The 12,242-nt window shown below is 45.7% G+C and overlaps 1 protein-coding gene across 5 annotated transcripts; it reads left to right on the top strand.

Moving 5' to 3' along the window:
- The first annotated feature begins 2,212 nt into the window (after positions 1–2,212).
- On the top strand, positions 2,213–12,242 carry PIGV (phosphatidylinositol glycan anchor biosynthesis class V). Of its 5 annotated transcripts, XM_037135910.2 has the most exons (6): positions 2,214–2,665; positions 3,264–3,348; positions 3,554–3,634; positions 5,308–5,441; positions 8,461–9,582; positions 11,306–12,242. In XM_037135910.2, the coding sequence occupies exons 4-6, from the start codon at positions 5,364–5,366 to the stop codon at positions 11,585–11,587; spliced, it is 1,482 nt and encodes a 493-aa protein (XP_036991805.2). In that variant the 5' UTR covers positions 2,214–2,665; positions 3,264–3,348; positions 3,554–3,634; positions 5,308–5,363; the 3' UTR covers positions 11,588–12,242. The 5 variants fall into 5 exon arrangements, with proteins under 5 accessions (XP_036991806.2, XP_036991805.2, XP_036991804.2 ...); XM_037135911.2 differs by lacking the exon at positions 3,554–3,634 and having other exon boundaries at positions 2,213–2,311; XM_037135909.2 differs by lacking the exon at positions 3,554–3,634.

Raw genomic sequence — 12,242 nt, 5'->3', positions numbered from 1 at the left:
GTCTATGTTTCTCTCTCTTTCTCCCTTCCTCTTCTCTCTCTAAAAATAAAATATTTACAATAGCCAAGTGCTGGAAACAGCCAAAGTGCCCATCAGTAAATGAGTGGATCAAAAAACGGTGGTACATTTACGCAATGGAATACTACATAGGCTGATGGAACAGGAAAGTATTATGCTAAGTGAAGTAAGCCAGGCAGTGAAAGACAAATATCATATGATCTCACCTATAAGTGGAACCTAGTCATCAAGACAAACAAACTGGAGACATGGAAATAAAGAACAAACCAATAGAGGCCAGAGGGGAGGGGAAAGGGGGAAATAAGAGGAAGGGTCAAGGAACCAAGGAACATGTACAAAGGACTCATGGACAAAGACAGTGAGGTGGGGGATCTTTGGGAGCAGAGGTAGGACAGGGCAGGGGAGAGCAATGGGGCAGATGGGAGGGAATGGGTACAACTATAACTGAGCAACAATAAACAAGAAAAAAGCCTGTTTTCATTTACTTTGATTTTTCTGAAACTCTTACACTAACTTTTTCAGGGCTTTTTGGTGGTATTTAAATAAATTTTTGTACTAAGGTTCATAAAAAAATAAAAATAAAATCTTGACAACAAACTCACAATTATCAACAACCGGACCCAAAAAACAAACTAAGCAAACAACTAGAACAGGAACAGAATCACAGAAATGGAGATCACATGGAGGGTTATTAGTGGGGAGGAAGGAGGAGAGAGAATGGAGGAAAAGGGAGGGAATAAGAAGCGTAAATGGTAGGTACAAAATAGACAGGAGGAGGTTAAGAATAATACGGGAAATGGAGAAACCAAAGAATTTATATGTACAATCCATGGACACGAAGTAAGGGTGGGGGGAATGCTAGTGGGAGGGGGTGCAGGGCAGAGGGGAATAAGGGGGAGAAAAATGAGACAATTGTAATAGCAAAATCAATAAAATATATTAAAAATTAATAAATAAGTAAATAAATAAAATCTTACAAAAAAGAGACAATGACCCTGGCTGGTATAGCTCAGTTGATTGAGTGCCGGGCCTATGAACCTAAAGGTCACTGGTTCGATTCCCAGTCAGGGCATGTGCCTGAGTTCTGGGGCCAAGTCCCTTCCCCTCTCTCTAAAATAATAAATAAAATGTTTTTAAAAAAAGAATCAAAAGATACAGTCCCTGGTCCCCCCCAAACTGATCTGGGCTAGTTTCTTTGCCTGAGAGATACAACAACCATCTCCTTTATTCCCACCCACAAGAGTATCTGTTGTAGAAGATAAACCCCTCCCTCAGCCAGGGTTGTGGCCAGAAGCTAACCCAGCCTTTAGCTTCGTTTGGAGGGCAGATAACCGAAACCACAGAAGGTTTTGGAATCCTGAGAAACAAGAAATTCACCAACGGAGAAGGATTTATTATCTATTTCCTTTAAGTAGGGTGCAAAGTTGTTCTAACAGTTTCCGTTACGGGGGTACCAACTGGTCGCTCCTCCCTAACAAACGGTTTTGTTGAGTTAGCTTCTTTTTTTCTTCTTCTTTTTTGGCCCCACTTCCTGCGAGAGAAACTACTTGAATGAGGAAGAAGAAAGGAGTCCTGGGGGTGTTCTCTGAAGTTTCCTTCACCACCCTCATTAGCCACCTGCGGTGGGACTGGGGCTTGAAGTAGGACACAAGGTCCCTGGTAGCTGCAGGAGTGGAAAGTCGGGGATCCCCCACTTTCTTCACACTCACGACGTAGGGTGCCGCTGCTGGCCACAGGAACCCCAAGGCAGCTTTTTTTCCCCCTAAGAATATCTATTGTGTGCCAGACTCTGTGCCCAGCTGTTGTTGCCTGACAGCGGGGAAAGTGCAGCTCTGGCTTCTGTGAAGAAAGAGGTCGCGGGGCAGTCCCCAATTCTGAGAGCCTTGTCACACATTGGGAACTCAGTGGATGTTTGCGGGATGGAACAGGGGCAAGAACATCGACTCTGAAACAGAAGGCCCGGGGGACTAACTGAAGGCAGGAGAGGCAGCTCGAGGAGCGTGTAGTGCGTGGGGGGCGAAGTCTCCAGGTGTCACCACGGAGGAAAGGTGCCAAGGCAAAGGGGAGCGGAATGGAGGGGATCTGCAGTCCGCGCCCCACTTGCCCGGAGTCATCATGGCCGCCGCGGAGGCGGCGGGTACTTAGAGTGCGGGCAGGTGAGGGGCGGATCTGCCGTCGGCGGAGCCAAAGCGCAGGCGCGGCCAGCTTGGTGTCCCGGATGGAGGAGTTACAGTTCGGGCCCTGCCTGAGACACAGACGCGCTGGCGTGGGCGTTAGGGACTAGAGCCCCGGTGTGAGAGACTGAAACTTCTTGGGGGAGGGAGTTGTCAAACGGAGGCCGAAGGAAAGGAGACGGAGGCCGCGGAGAAGCGCGGAAACCCGCCCCTCCGCCATAGCGGCCTCCAAGTGCCGCCTCTTCCTTTAGAGTCTCCCGCCCTCCTGCCTTCCGGCCCTGCGGCAGCGCCTGGTCTCGCCGGCCCCCTCGGAAATATCCCTTGAGGCCTTTGGGAAGAAGATATACTCGATCCCCGCTTGGGACTATGTCCGAAAGAAGCGGCCTAGAACGGGCTTTAGGCGCGGCTGGGCTGGCAGCAGGCGGTCCCTGGCTCGCTACGGCCCGCGAGGCCTCTGGCCTTGAGAACGCTTGGTTAGAGCCATTTCCCCACCCCGCAGAGGATGTCAGTCTTACCCAGAGAACCCAGGGCTTTAATTCAGCAGGCTTCCCTGTATTCTCAGATAGGGCCCTCTCTTCCCTCAAAATACTCAGCAGAAGGCTTGCGCCGCCATTGGACAAGTGTAGTGGGGTTGGATTTAGGAGACGGGTTGTAATCATGTCTCAGAAAGAGCACGTCCCCTGTGGCCGGAGTAAGGCCTGGTGGGAACACCATGAGGTTTCAGAACTTAAAAAGAAAAAAAATTAAGACATTTTCTTTAAATATAGCCTTGAATGTGTCTGAGGGCCCCAGCGAGCCTCAGTTTCCATATCCATAAAATGGCGACGGTAATTATACTGGCGTCACAGGGTCTAATGAGATCTCTGATTTAAAACTAGGGAGGTTTTTATTACTCACTTCTCTGGGGCATATTTATCTCGCGTGAACAGTGTAAAACTAGTTGCTCCCTGTCCTGCCAGGTCAGAGTGTGATTTGGCAAAGGAGTTGTTGGGAAGTCGAGGCTGGCAATTAGCTGAGAGGGAGAACTCACTGGCTTTATTTTCTTTCTTCTTGATTTACCTGTAAACTAAGTGTAAGCTACAAGTTTCCTGTGGTCGCTGGGGCTAGAGCTTGACTCTGGAGAGAGGAAGAATGGCAGCCTGGTGACGAGGCAGAGGTGGGTTGTGCTTTTCTGTTCCCAACTTTTTTGCATGTATGTGGGTGGGAAGTAACGAAGGGAAAAAGATAAAATCACCCAAGATAGAGACCGAGCGGCCTGTGACGTTGGCTGTGGCTATTTCTAGGATTCCTTTCGATTCGGCGAGTCAGTATTGGAAATGTTGGGTAGATTCACAAACTACCTCTGTCCTCTGGGTTTTCAGAAGCTTGCCTTTGAACTGAATTTTGATGAGCAAAACCGTGCGGCTTTCGTTGCCCCTCCCTCCGGGCTCCACGGTGATGGAGTAAGCAGCGGGCGCCCCCTGGTGCTGAGGATAAGTACTGTTGTTATTGGCCCGTCTTGCTCCCTTTCCGGAGAAATTTTACTTTCCTGTGGCTTCTGTGACTTTGTAGTGTTGCTGTTAACGTGAGTATGGTGAGAGGACTATTGGAGTAGGGATTTTATATCCAGAGCCAATGACAGGTGATGCCACATTCTGTTCTTGCCATTTTCACTCAATCAGAATACAGGCTTAAAATGTCTGTTTTTATGCTAGGCCCTGGGGATAGTTGTTAGCAAGATAGACAAAGCCCTCCCAAGCAACTTAATTAAGCAGTAGCAGTAAAGACCACAAGGCAGAGTACAATGAGAGCATAGTGAGGGTCGAAAAGAATTCCAGAAACAAGTGATACCTAGAGGTTTGATAGGTATTAGCCAGATAAGAGAAGACAGAACTAAGTCTTCCAGCCCTCCTGTTAATTTCTCAGTTTAGGTATTTTTTTTCCTTTAGGGATAGAGCCTCAACACACATGGGGAATTCTGGATGTTTTCAGGATGGAACTGGGGGAAGAACACCAAGTCAGAGAATTGCCTCTGATGCTTTTGTCCTCGCTTCTGATTTCCTCAATTGGTTCTGTAGAAGGCATTGCTACTTCTTTTAGCCCAAGGAATTGTTTAAAAGAAAAAAGCCTTGATGTGCATTCCTTGCCTCAGAATGACTGCAACTGTTTGGATGTTGCTGCCATTCCAACAAAGGGATGGGACATAAGTTTTCTCCATCCCTGGTAGTCAACTCTATCTTCCTGAGTCCTCTGAGTTTGTTTTAGCAGTGTGAGCTGGCTAAAGTCCTGCTGAGTGGTGGTTTTCTTTCCCTTCTCCACTTAATTTAACAGACTGGCTGAACACACATCAGAGAGCTAAGCTAGAGTGTATAGTGATTATGGTCTTCCAGTTCAGTTCCATGCCTCATTTTTGAGACTCTGGTTTGGGACCTAGTTTATTATTCTGGGCAAGAGGAAAAGGGCACACACCAAATAACAGCAACCACAACATAGATGTAGTAGTACTTCTTCACACATTAGTCCATTATACCATCACGATAATTTTGTGAGACAGGCAAAATAATCTGATCCCAATTTTTAAAAAGATTTTATTTATTCTTAGAGAGAGGGGAAAGGGAGGCAAAAGAGAGGAAAAGAAACGTCAATGTGTGGTTGCTTCTCGAGTATCCCCTGCTGGGGACCTCACCTGCAACCCAGGCATGTACCCTGACTAGGAATCAAACCGCGACCCTTTGGTTTGCAGGCCAGCACTCAATCCACTAAGATACACCACCCATGGCTGATCCCATTTTATATGTAAAGAACTGAGACTCAGAAGAACTAAATGAGAACTTGTAACAGAGCCAGGACTTGAACCCAGATCTTTAGTTCCTGCATAGGGGGTACTCAACAGGCTTTTTAAAGATTTTCTCTGAGTTTAGCTTTCCAGTTTCATGCTTATCCGTGTGAAACTTTCCCAAGAAGAATATAGTGCTTCAGAGTGACATCTGCTTTCAAGATGCTTTTCCCTTGTCTGGGAAGTTAAGTGGTTAAATTTGCCCAGTAATGCAGAAAGGGGAGTCTCCCTTGAAGAATGCTCTCAAGAATTTACTTTCAGCCTATGTATGACATTTCCTCCTTGGGTTTTGGAGTTTAGAAGCTTGAGGGAGTTCAGTCCTGGCAGCAACACCCCTGAATTCCTGTGGTGAGAGGATGTGGCTCCTGGACCCATCCCGAAAAGAGGTGCTGAGGTTTGCTGCCAGCTGCCGTGTCCTGACTCTGGTGCTGCAGGTCAGTCTCTGATCTTTTGTCCTGAACATGCCTTGCCACATGACTGGGATAGACACTAAGAATAGTCCCCATCTCCTTTTTACCTTTCAGGTTTACCCCTCCCTGTGGTTGGAACCATAAACACTTAGGCTTCATAGCTGAAAAGTGGGCAGGACTCAGGAATGGTCTGTTAACCCTTTGCTTTACACATGAAACAGGAAAGGCCCAGAAAAGTTGAGTGGTTTACCTAAAGTCACACAGTAAGTTAGAGAAGGGCCAGAATCAGACCCCAGGTTTTCTAACTCTTGATCTAGTGGTCTTTGCAGCAGACCATGATGTTCCATAACCAGAGATGCCATTTGGATGTGACAGCTCAAAGTATTGCCCTGGGTCCCCTAACCAGGAGACTGAGCACTCTGTCAGTCAGTGGAGAGGGAAAGAAGTGGCACTGCCCCGAGACCATCTGTGTGCTTTTGGTTAGTCAGTAGTGTCCCCTGGTCTTCTCCCAGGTGTTTCCCCTTGCTGCCTTACCCTCACACAGCCCTCAGAATGCACTCACTTTTGCAAAACTCCCCCTTGAAGCCTGTCCTTATACATATTTTAATCAGATTTCATATACATATGAATTATATCCAGTGCCTAGCACAGTGCCCGGTGCTTAGCAGGTTCTCCATATGTGTTCTTGTTGAATGTAGTCTACACCCTAGATATGTTATATTAGCGTAATTATGTGTGCCATTTATCACAAGCTTCATTCTGAGGCTCATAGCTGGTTTCTTCGTGGAAATCTTTCCTCTTCTCCCTCACTATAAGAGGTATAGCAGGCTTTGCTAGAGCCCAGGTTTAGTGAGAAGTATCTTCAACTAGGAGACTAGGGTTGTTATCTAACTGTCAACCCTGTCCCAGTTGTTTTCACTGTTTGAAGTTGCCTGATTACAAAAACAAATAAATAAACTGACCAAAAACAGAAAGAACTTTAAAAATGGAGTTATACTCCTGGTGCCAGGCTGGAGAAAGTGGCTCGATGATAACTTTGATTGGCAGAACCAGTGGAGCAATACTGTGAATAGGAAACCAAGACAGCTGGGTTCTAATTCAGCTGGTTATTTTGAAACAAGGATGTTTTCCAGACTGTTCACTCAATAACCCAAAGTTTATTAAGTACCTACTCTGTTCCACATGCTAGGTGGTGAGCATAAAAGTAGTTATGGTCTCTTTTCCCTTAAATAACTGACAATCTAATGGGTCAAAAAGACATTTAACAATAATACTATTTTGTTATTTCTCCCAATGTGCCCACCTTCTAGTTTTAAAGTTCATGCCATCAGAATATATTGCTAGTTTCCCTTAATTGTTGCTGTCATCTGTGTTAAGGATGGCTCATTCCTCCTCATTGTTAAGGTCTTATCTCCTGGTTCATGGTTTCTCTTTTCAGCACAACTGCTGATTTCTTGGTAGTTTGAATATTAACAAAGCTGATACACCTGACTACTATCTCCTCTCTTTTCAGCTCACTTTCTCTAGTACTCTAACAATTCTTCCCGCGCCTCAGGATTTATAATCCATTGATTCTGCCACTGTCTCATTGACTCTCATCCACCTCAAGGCTTCAGCTTCACTTCTTACCCAGCTAGATTCCATCCTCCATTAGGCATTCCTGCACAACTCACTTGCTTCCTTCTCCCTATGCCCAACCTTGGTTAAATTCAATTCTCTCTCCATTCTTTGCCTGCATCTGCCCAGAGTAAAACACAAAACTATAGTAACTAGTTTCATTTTATTGAAGATCATTAACTCAAATGAGTCCTTAGTGCTACCCAATGTTAGAGTATTCCTTGGTCCACTCACCCCCTCTCCCCGTTTTTCTGCACATCAGAATCACCTGGGGGAGCTTAAAATCTCAGTGCCCAGGCTGAGATTTTACCAGTGAAATCATTAACTCTGGGGGAGAAACCCATGCATTAGTATTTGTAAAACTACCTGGGTGATTCCAGTACAGAGTCTATTTTGAGAATTAGGGTCAAGTCTCTAACATCTTTTCTCCAAGTTGCCTTTTTAAGTGAAAACTCAGAAAAATTGAAGCAATCAAAAGTGATTTTCTGCATGCCTGCACCACCTCCATCAGCATAACTACATTTTCACTGTGCACCTTTACTGTGGAAGGTTGGGTGAGCTGTCTGTATTCCTCTCCAAGGTTAGCTCCTCTACCTGTGCAGCAAATTCCATCCTCTTTTGCCTGCTCCAGCAATCCTCCACTTCCTTTCTTGTGTACTCCTTTCCTTTCAGCTGGATTATTCCCATTGGCAAACAAATACTTATCTCCCAACTTTTAAAAAAATATTTCTTTTTACCCCCACATTGTCATTCACCTACTAACCCTTTCTCTGCTCCCCTTTATAGCCAACTTCCTCCAAGTAGTTGTCTGTATGCATTATCTCCCCTTTCCCCTTTGCTGTTGAACTCAGCCTAAGCAATCTTCTTTCTTTTCCACCCCACTGAAATAGCTCTTGTCAATGTTACTAGTGACCTTCACATTGCTAAGTCTAGTGGTCAGTTTTCAGTCCCAATCTTACTTAACCAGTCAGCAGCATTTAACAGAGCTAATCATGCTCTTGCTTCACTTGCTTCTAAGACACCAGGCTCTCCTGGTTTTCCCCTTACCTCACTGTTTGTTCTTAATCTTTACCCTCTCTCAAGTGACTAAATGTCAGTGTGGCCAGGGCCCAGTCCTTGGCTCTCTTTTTTTCTTTATCTGTACTTCCTAGTGCTCTCATTTCGTCTCATACCTTTAAATACCACCCTGGTCCGGATGACTCCCAAATTTGTATCTCTAGCCCTGATCACTCTCCTGACCTTCGGACTCATGTATCTTACTGCCTTGTTGACCTCTGCACTGGAATGTCCAACTGAAACTTCACCAGTCCAAAACTAAACTGATTCCCCCCAACAAATATGTTCTCTTTCATTTTATTAAGTAGTAATAAAATGAAAATTTATTCCAGTTTTTCAACCAAAATCCTTGTTCTCCTTCATTCCACAGGCACTCTTCAATGCCATCATCCCAGATCACCGTGCAGAAGCCTTCTCTCCTCCTCGCCTTGCTCCCTCAGGCTCTGTGGACCAACTAGTGGAAAGTCTCCTGGGTGGCCTGTCTCACTGGGATGCTGAACACTTTCTCTTCATTGCTGAGCATGGCTACCTGTATGAGCACAACTTTGCCTTCTTCCCTGGTTTCCCCCTGGTCTTGCTGGTGGGGAGTGAACTGCTGAGACCCCTGCGGGGGTTACTAAGCCTACGGAGTTGCCTGTTAATCTCAGTAGCATTGCTCAATTCCTTGTTCTCTGTTCTGGCTGCAGTTGCACTTCATGACCTGGGCTGTCTGGTTTTGCACTGTCCCCGCCAGGCCTTTTACGGAGCACTGCTTTTCTGCCTCAGCCCTGCCAATGTCTTCCTGACTGCCGGTTACTCAGAAGCTTTGTTTGCCCTCCTAACGTTCACTGCCATGGGGCAGCTGGAAAGGGGCCAAAGCTGGACTAGTGGACTCCTCTTTGCCCTTGCCACTGGTGTACGCTCCAATGGGCTGGTCAGTGTTGGCTTCCTCATTCATTCTCAGTGCCGAGGCTTTTTCTCTTCTCTCATGGTACTGAATCCTCTGAGACAGCTCTTGAAGCTAATGGGCTCTGTGTTCCTGTCCATGCTCATACTTGGCCTTCCCTTTGCCTCTTTTCAGTATTATGCCTACACCCAGTTCTGTCTGCCAGGCTCGGTCCACTCCATCCCTAAGCCCTTGCTGCAGTTAGCTTTGGACAAGGGCTACCGAATTGCAGAGGGAAATAAGCCACCTTGGTGCTCTTGGGAACTTCCCCTAATATACAGCTATATCCAGGATATCTACTGGAATATTGGCTTTTTGAGGTACTATGAGCTTAAGCAGTTGCCCAATTTTTTGCTGGCTGCACCAGTGGCTATTCTGGTTGCCTGGGCAACTTGGACATATGTGACCACCCACCCTTGGTTCTGCCTTACACTTGGGATGCGGAGGAACAAGAACAGTAAGACCCTAGAAAAGCCCGATCCTGGATTCCTCAGTCCTCAGGTGTTTGTGTACCTGATTCACGCTGTAGCACTGCTGCTCTTTGGCTGTTTGTGCATGCACGTTCAGGTAAGGTTGATTCCTGGCTGGGAAAAGGATGTAAATACAGGCAAAACCCCTAGACCAGGGATGGGGAGGAGAGCTAACTTTTCCCATTTGAGTGACCTATGTCTAATTTATTTATTCAACTACGTGGGGAGCTTTCTTTGTGCTAGACCGTGGGTCAGGCCATGGAGGATGAAACATGAATAAGATAAACTGCCCTGGCTGGTGTGAGTCAATGGATTAAGTGCTGGCCTGCAAACCGAAAGGTCCCTGGTTTCATTCCCAGTCAGGCACATGCCTGAGTTGCAGGCCAGGTCCCCATTTGGGGGTGGGCGAGAGGCAACTGATCATGTATCTCTTTTTTCAATATTTTTATTTATTTTTAGACAGAGGGGAAGAGGGAGAGAGAAACATCAATGTTTGGTGCCTCTTGTACCCCCCACACTGGGGATCCTGGCCCGCAACCTAGGCATGTGCCCCAACTGGCCAGTGCTTAATTCATAGAGCCACACCAGCTGGGGCTGATCATCTATCTCTTGCGCATTGCTGTTACTCTCCATCTCTTCCTCCCTCCCTCCCCCCTCTCTAAAAAGTAAATAAAGAAAATCTTTTTAAAAAAAGTTGTTGCCCTAGTGGATCTTATGGTAGAAATGGGAGATGGACATTTAACAGATAAAATTAGAGCAAAGTGGAATGGGAAAGGACTTGCTTTTATGGAGAAAAAGTACTATGGAAGCACAGAGGAAAAAAGCTGATTGAAAGAGGGTGTCAGATTTAGTCCAGGTCATAAAGAATAAGAAGAAATTCCATTTGAGAAGCAAAGGAAGAACATTCTGGGCAAATGAAGGATGTATACAAAGACATAAGAGTTGTGACTTGATTTGACTTAGATACAGGAATAAGCACAGAAAATACCTCTGGGACCTTCCCATAATACAGTTGCAACTTGGTAGTTGACTTTCTGAGGTATTCTGAGTGGGTGCTCAGTTTTCAGAGGAAACATCTTGTGCAATGTTTGGGGGACAGATAGAGAGGGATGGGAAGGTTTTGATCATTTGATTTTTTTTTATTCCTTGCTGTGGCCCCAGTTTCATCTTAACCCCAAGGAAGTATTTTTTTTTTTTTCTCTATGCTGGCCATTCCTTAGCAGTGCCAGAGTTTCTGCCTCTTAGAGGCACACATCGGCTGTTTGTAAAGTTCTCTGAGCTGTGTGAATAAGAGGCACAGGGGAGACAGAAAGTAATGTTCTGTGTTTGTAGCTGGATTAGCTAGAGAGAATGCCAGCAAAGTTTAGCGTTTCCAGGTAGAGGAGGGAGGCCATTTGGCCCTGAACTCCCCTAGAAGGAAGAATGTTGAGCAATAAATAGTATCCTCCTTTCCCTCCGCTTTGCTATCTCATGCGATGGGGGAACCACCTTAGGTTCCTAAAGACCCACATCACAGCCTAGAGTTTATAGTTCAGGCCATGCTCTAAAATAGGACCCCACAAAGTTTTTTTGTATTGACTCATCATTACTGTGGTAATTAGTCTGTAGCGTGTTTATTTGTAACATGGAGGTCACTTGGCTGGTATCACACACAGCTTTATAAGGCAGATCCTAAGCTCTACTAAATTTTGTGTCCAGTGTAATAAATGTCTAGTCATGGGGTTACAGTTCACCCAGCAGCAGGGAGTCCCCAGACTGGTCCAATTTGAGGCAGTGACATTCCAATAAATTTGTGGGTTTCCCCCTCTTATGATTTCCAGGTTCTCACCAGGTTTTTGGGCTCTTCCACACCTATCGTGTACTGGTTTCCAGCTCACTTGCTTCAGGATCAAGAGCCACTGCTGAGATCCCTAGAGACGGTGCCCTGGAAGCCTCTTGCAGAGGACTCCCCACCAGGACAAAAGGTCCCCAGAAATTCTATCATGGGACTTTTGTACAACTGGAAAACCTGTTCTCTAGTCACACGATGTATTCTAGGCTACTTCCTGACTTACTGGCTCCTGGGACTGCTCCTGCATTGCAACTTCCTGCCTTGGACATGACCTAGAATCTCAGGGGACAGGCTTGAAACCAAACAAACCAGAGGGCTGAAAGTACAAATATATAAATACACTGCCTGCACTGCCTTGGGATTCTTACTCTGTCCATTAATTAGAACCTCTTTCTCTATTTGAAGGTTGGTTAGGAATGGGAGCAGTATGAGCCACCAGAGAGCCCCCTAATGGTCCTGGCTATGGAAAATTTTTAGAGTAGTGAGTATTTTCACAGAAAGTGCAAACATCTTATTCTAAGTCTAAAGTATACCTGAATCTGTCTCTTTAACCAAGCACAGCAGAGATAGTCTTGAACTTACCACTGATCCACTTGTAAATGTAAATGTAAATTTCATCAAAGGCTCTAGCTAACAGACTGGTAATAGTCCACACATGATGGCAGAGGTCCAAACAGTGTAGTGGCAGGTAGTAAGTAAAGTGGGACCTTCTTTTCTAAATGAGACATTGTTGCCCTGACCTCAGCATATTCCCAGGTTGCAGGTTTGATCCCTGGACAGGGCACGTATGAGAGGCAGCTGATCCATGTTTCTTCAGGGGGTTGCCAGTTGGGAACACGTGAGAGGCAACTGATTGCTGTTTCTTTCTTTTTCTCCCTCCCTTCTCCTCTCACTAAAAATAAATAAAATCTTTAAAAAAAATTTTT

The sequence above is a fragment of the Artibeus jamaicensis genome, unplaced genomic scaffold (assembly GCF_021234435.1).
Source record: "Artibeus jamaicensis isolate MK-2021 breed Jamaican fruit bat unplaced genomic scaffold, CSHL_Jam_final scaffold_847, whole genome shotgun sequence".
Classification (NCBI taxonomy): Eukaryota; Metazoa; Chordata; class Mammalia; order Chiroptera; family Phyllostomidae; genus Artibeus; species Artibeus jamaicensis.
Note: the sequence above shows the minus strand (reverse complement) of the source record. Positions and strands in the feature narration are given on the sequence as shown.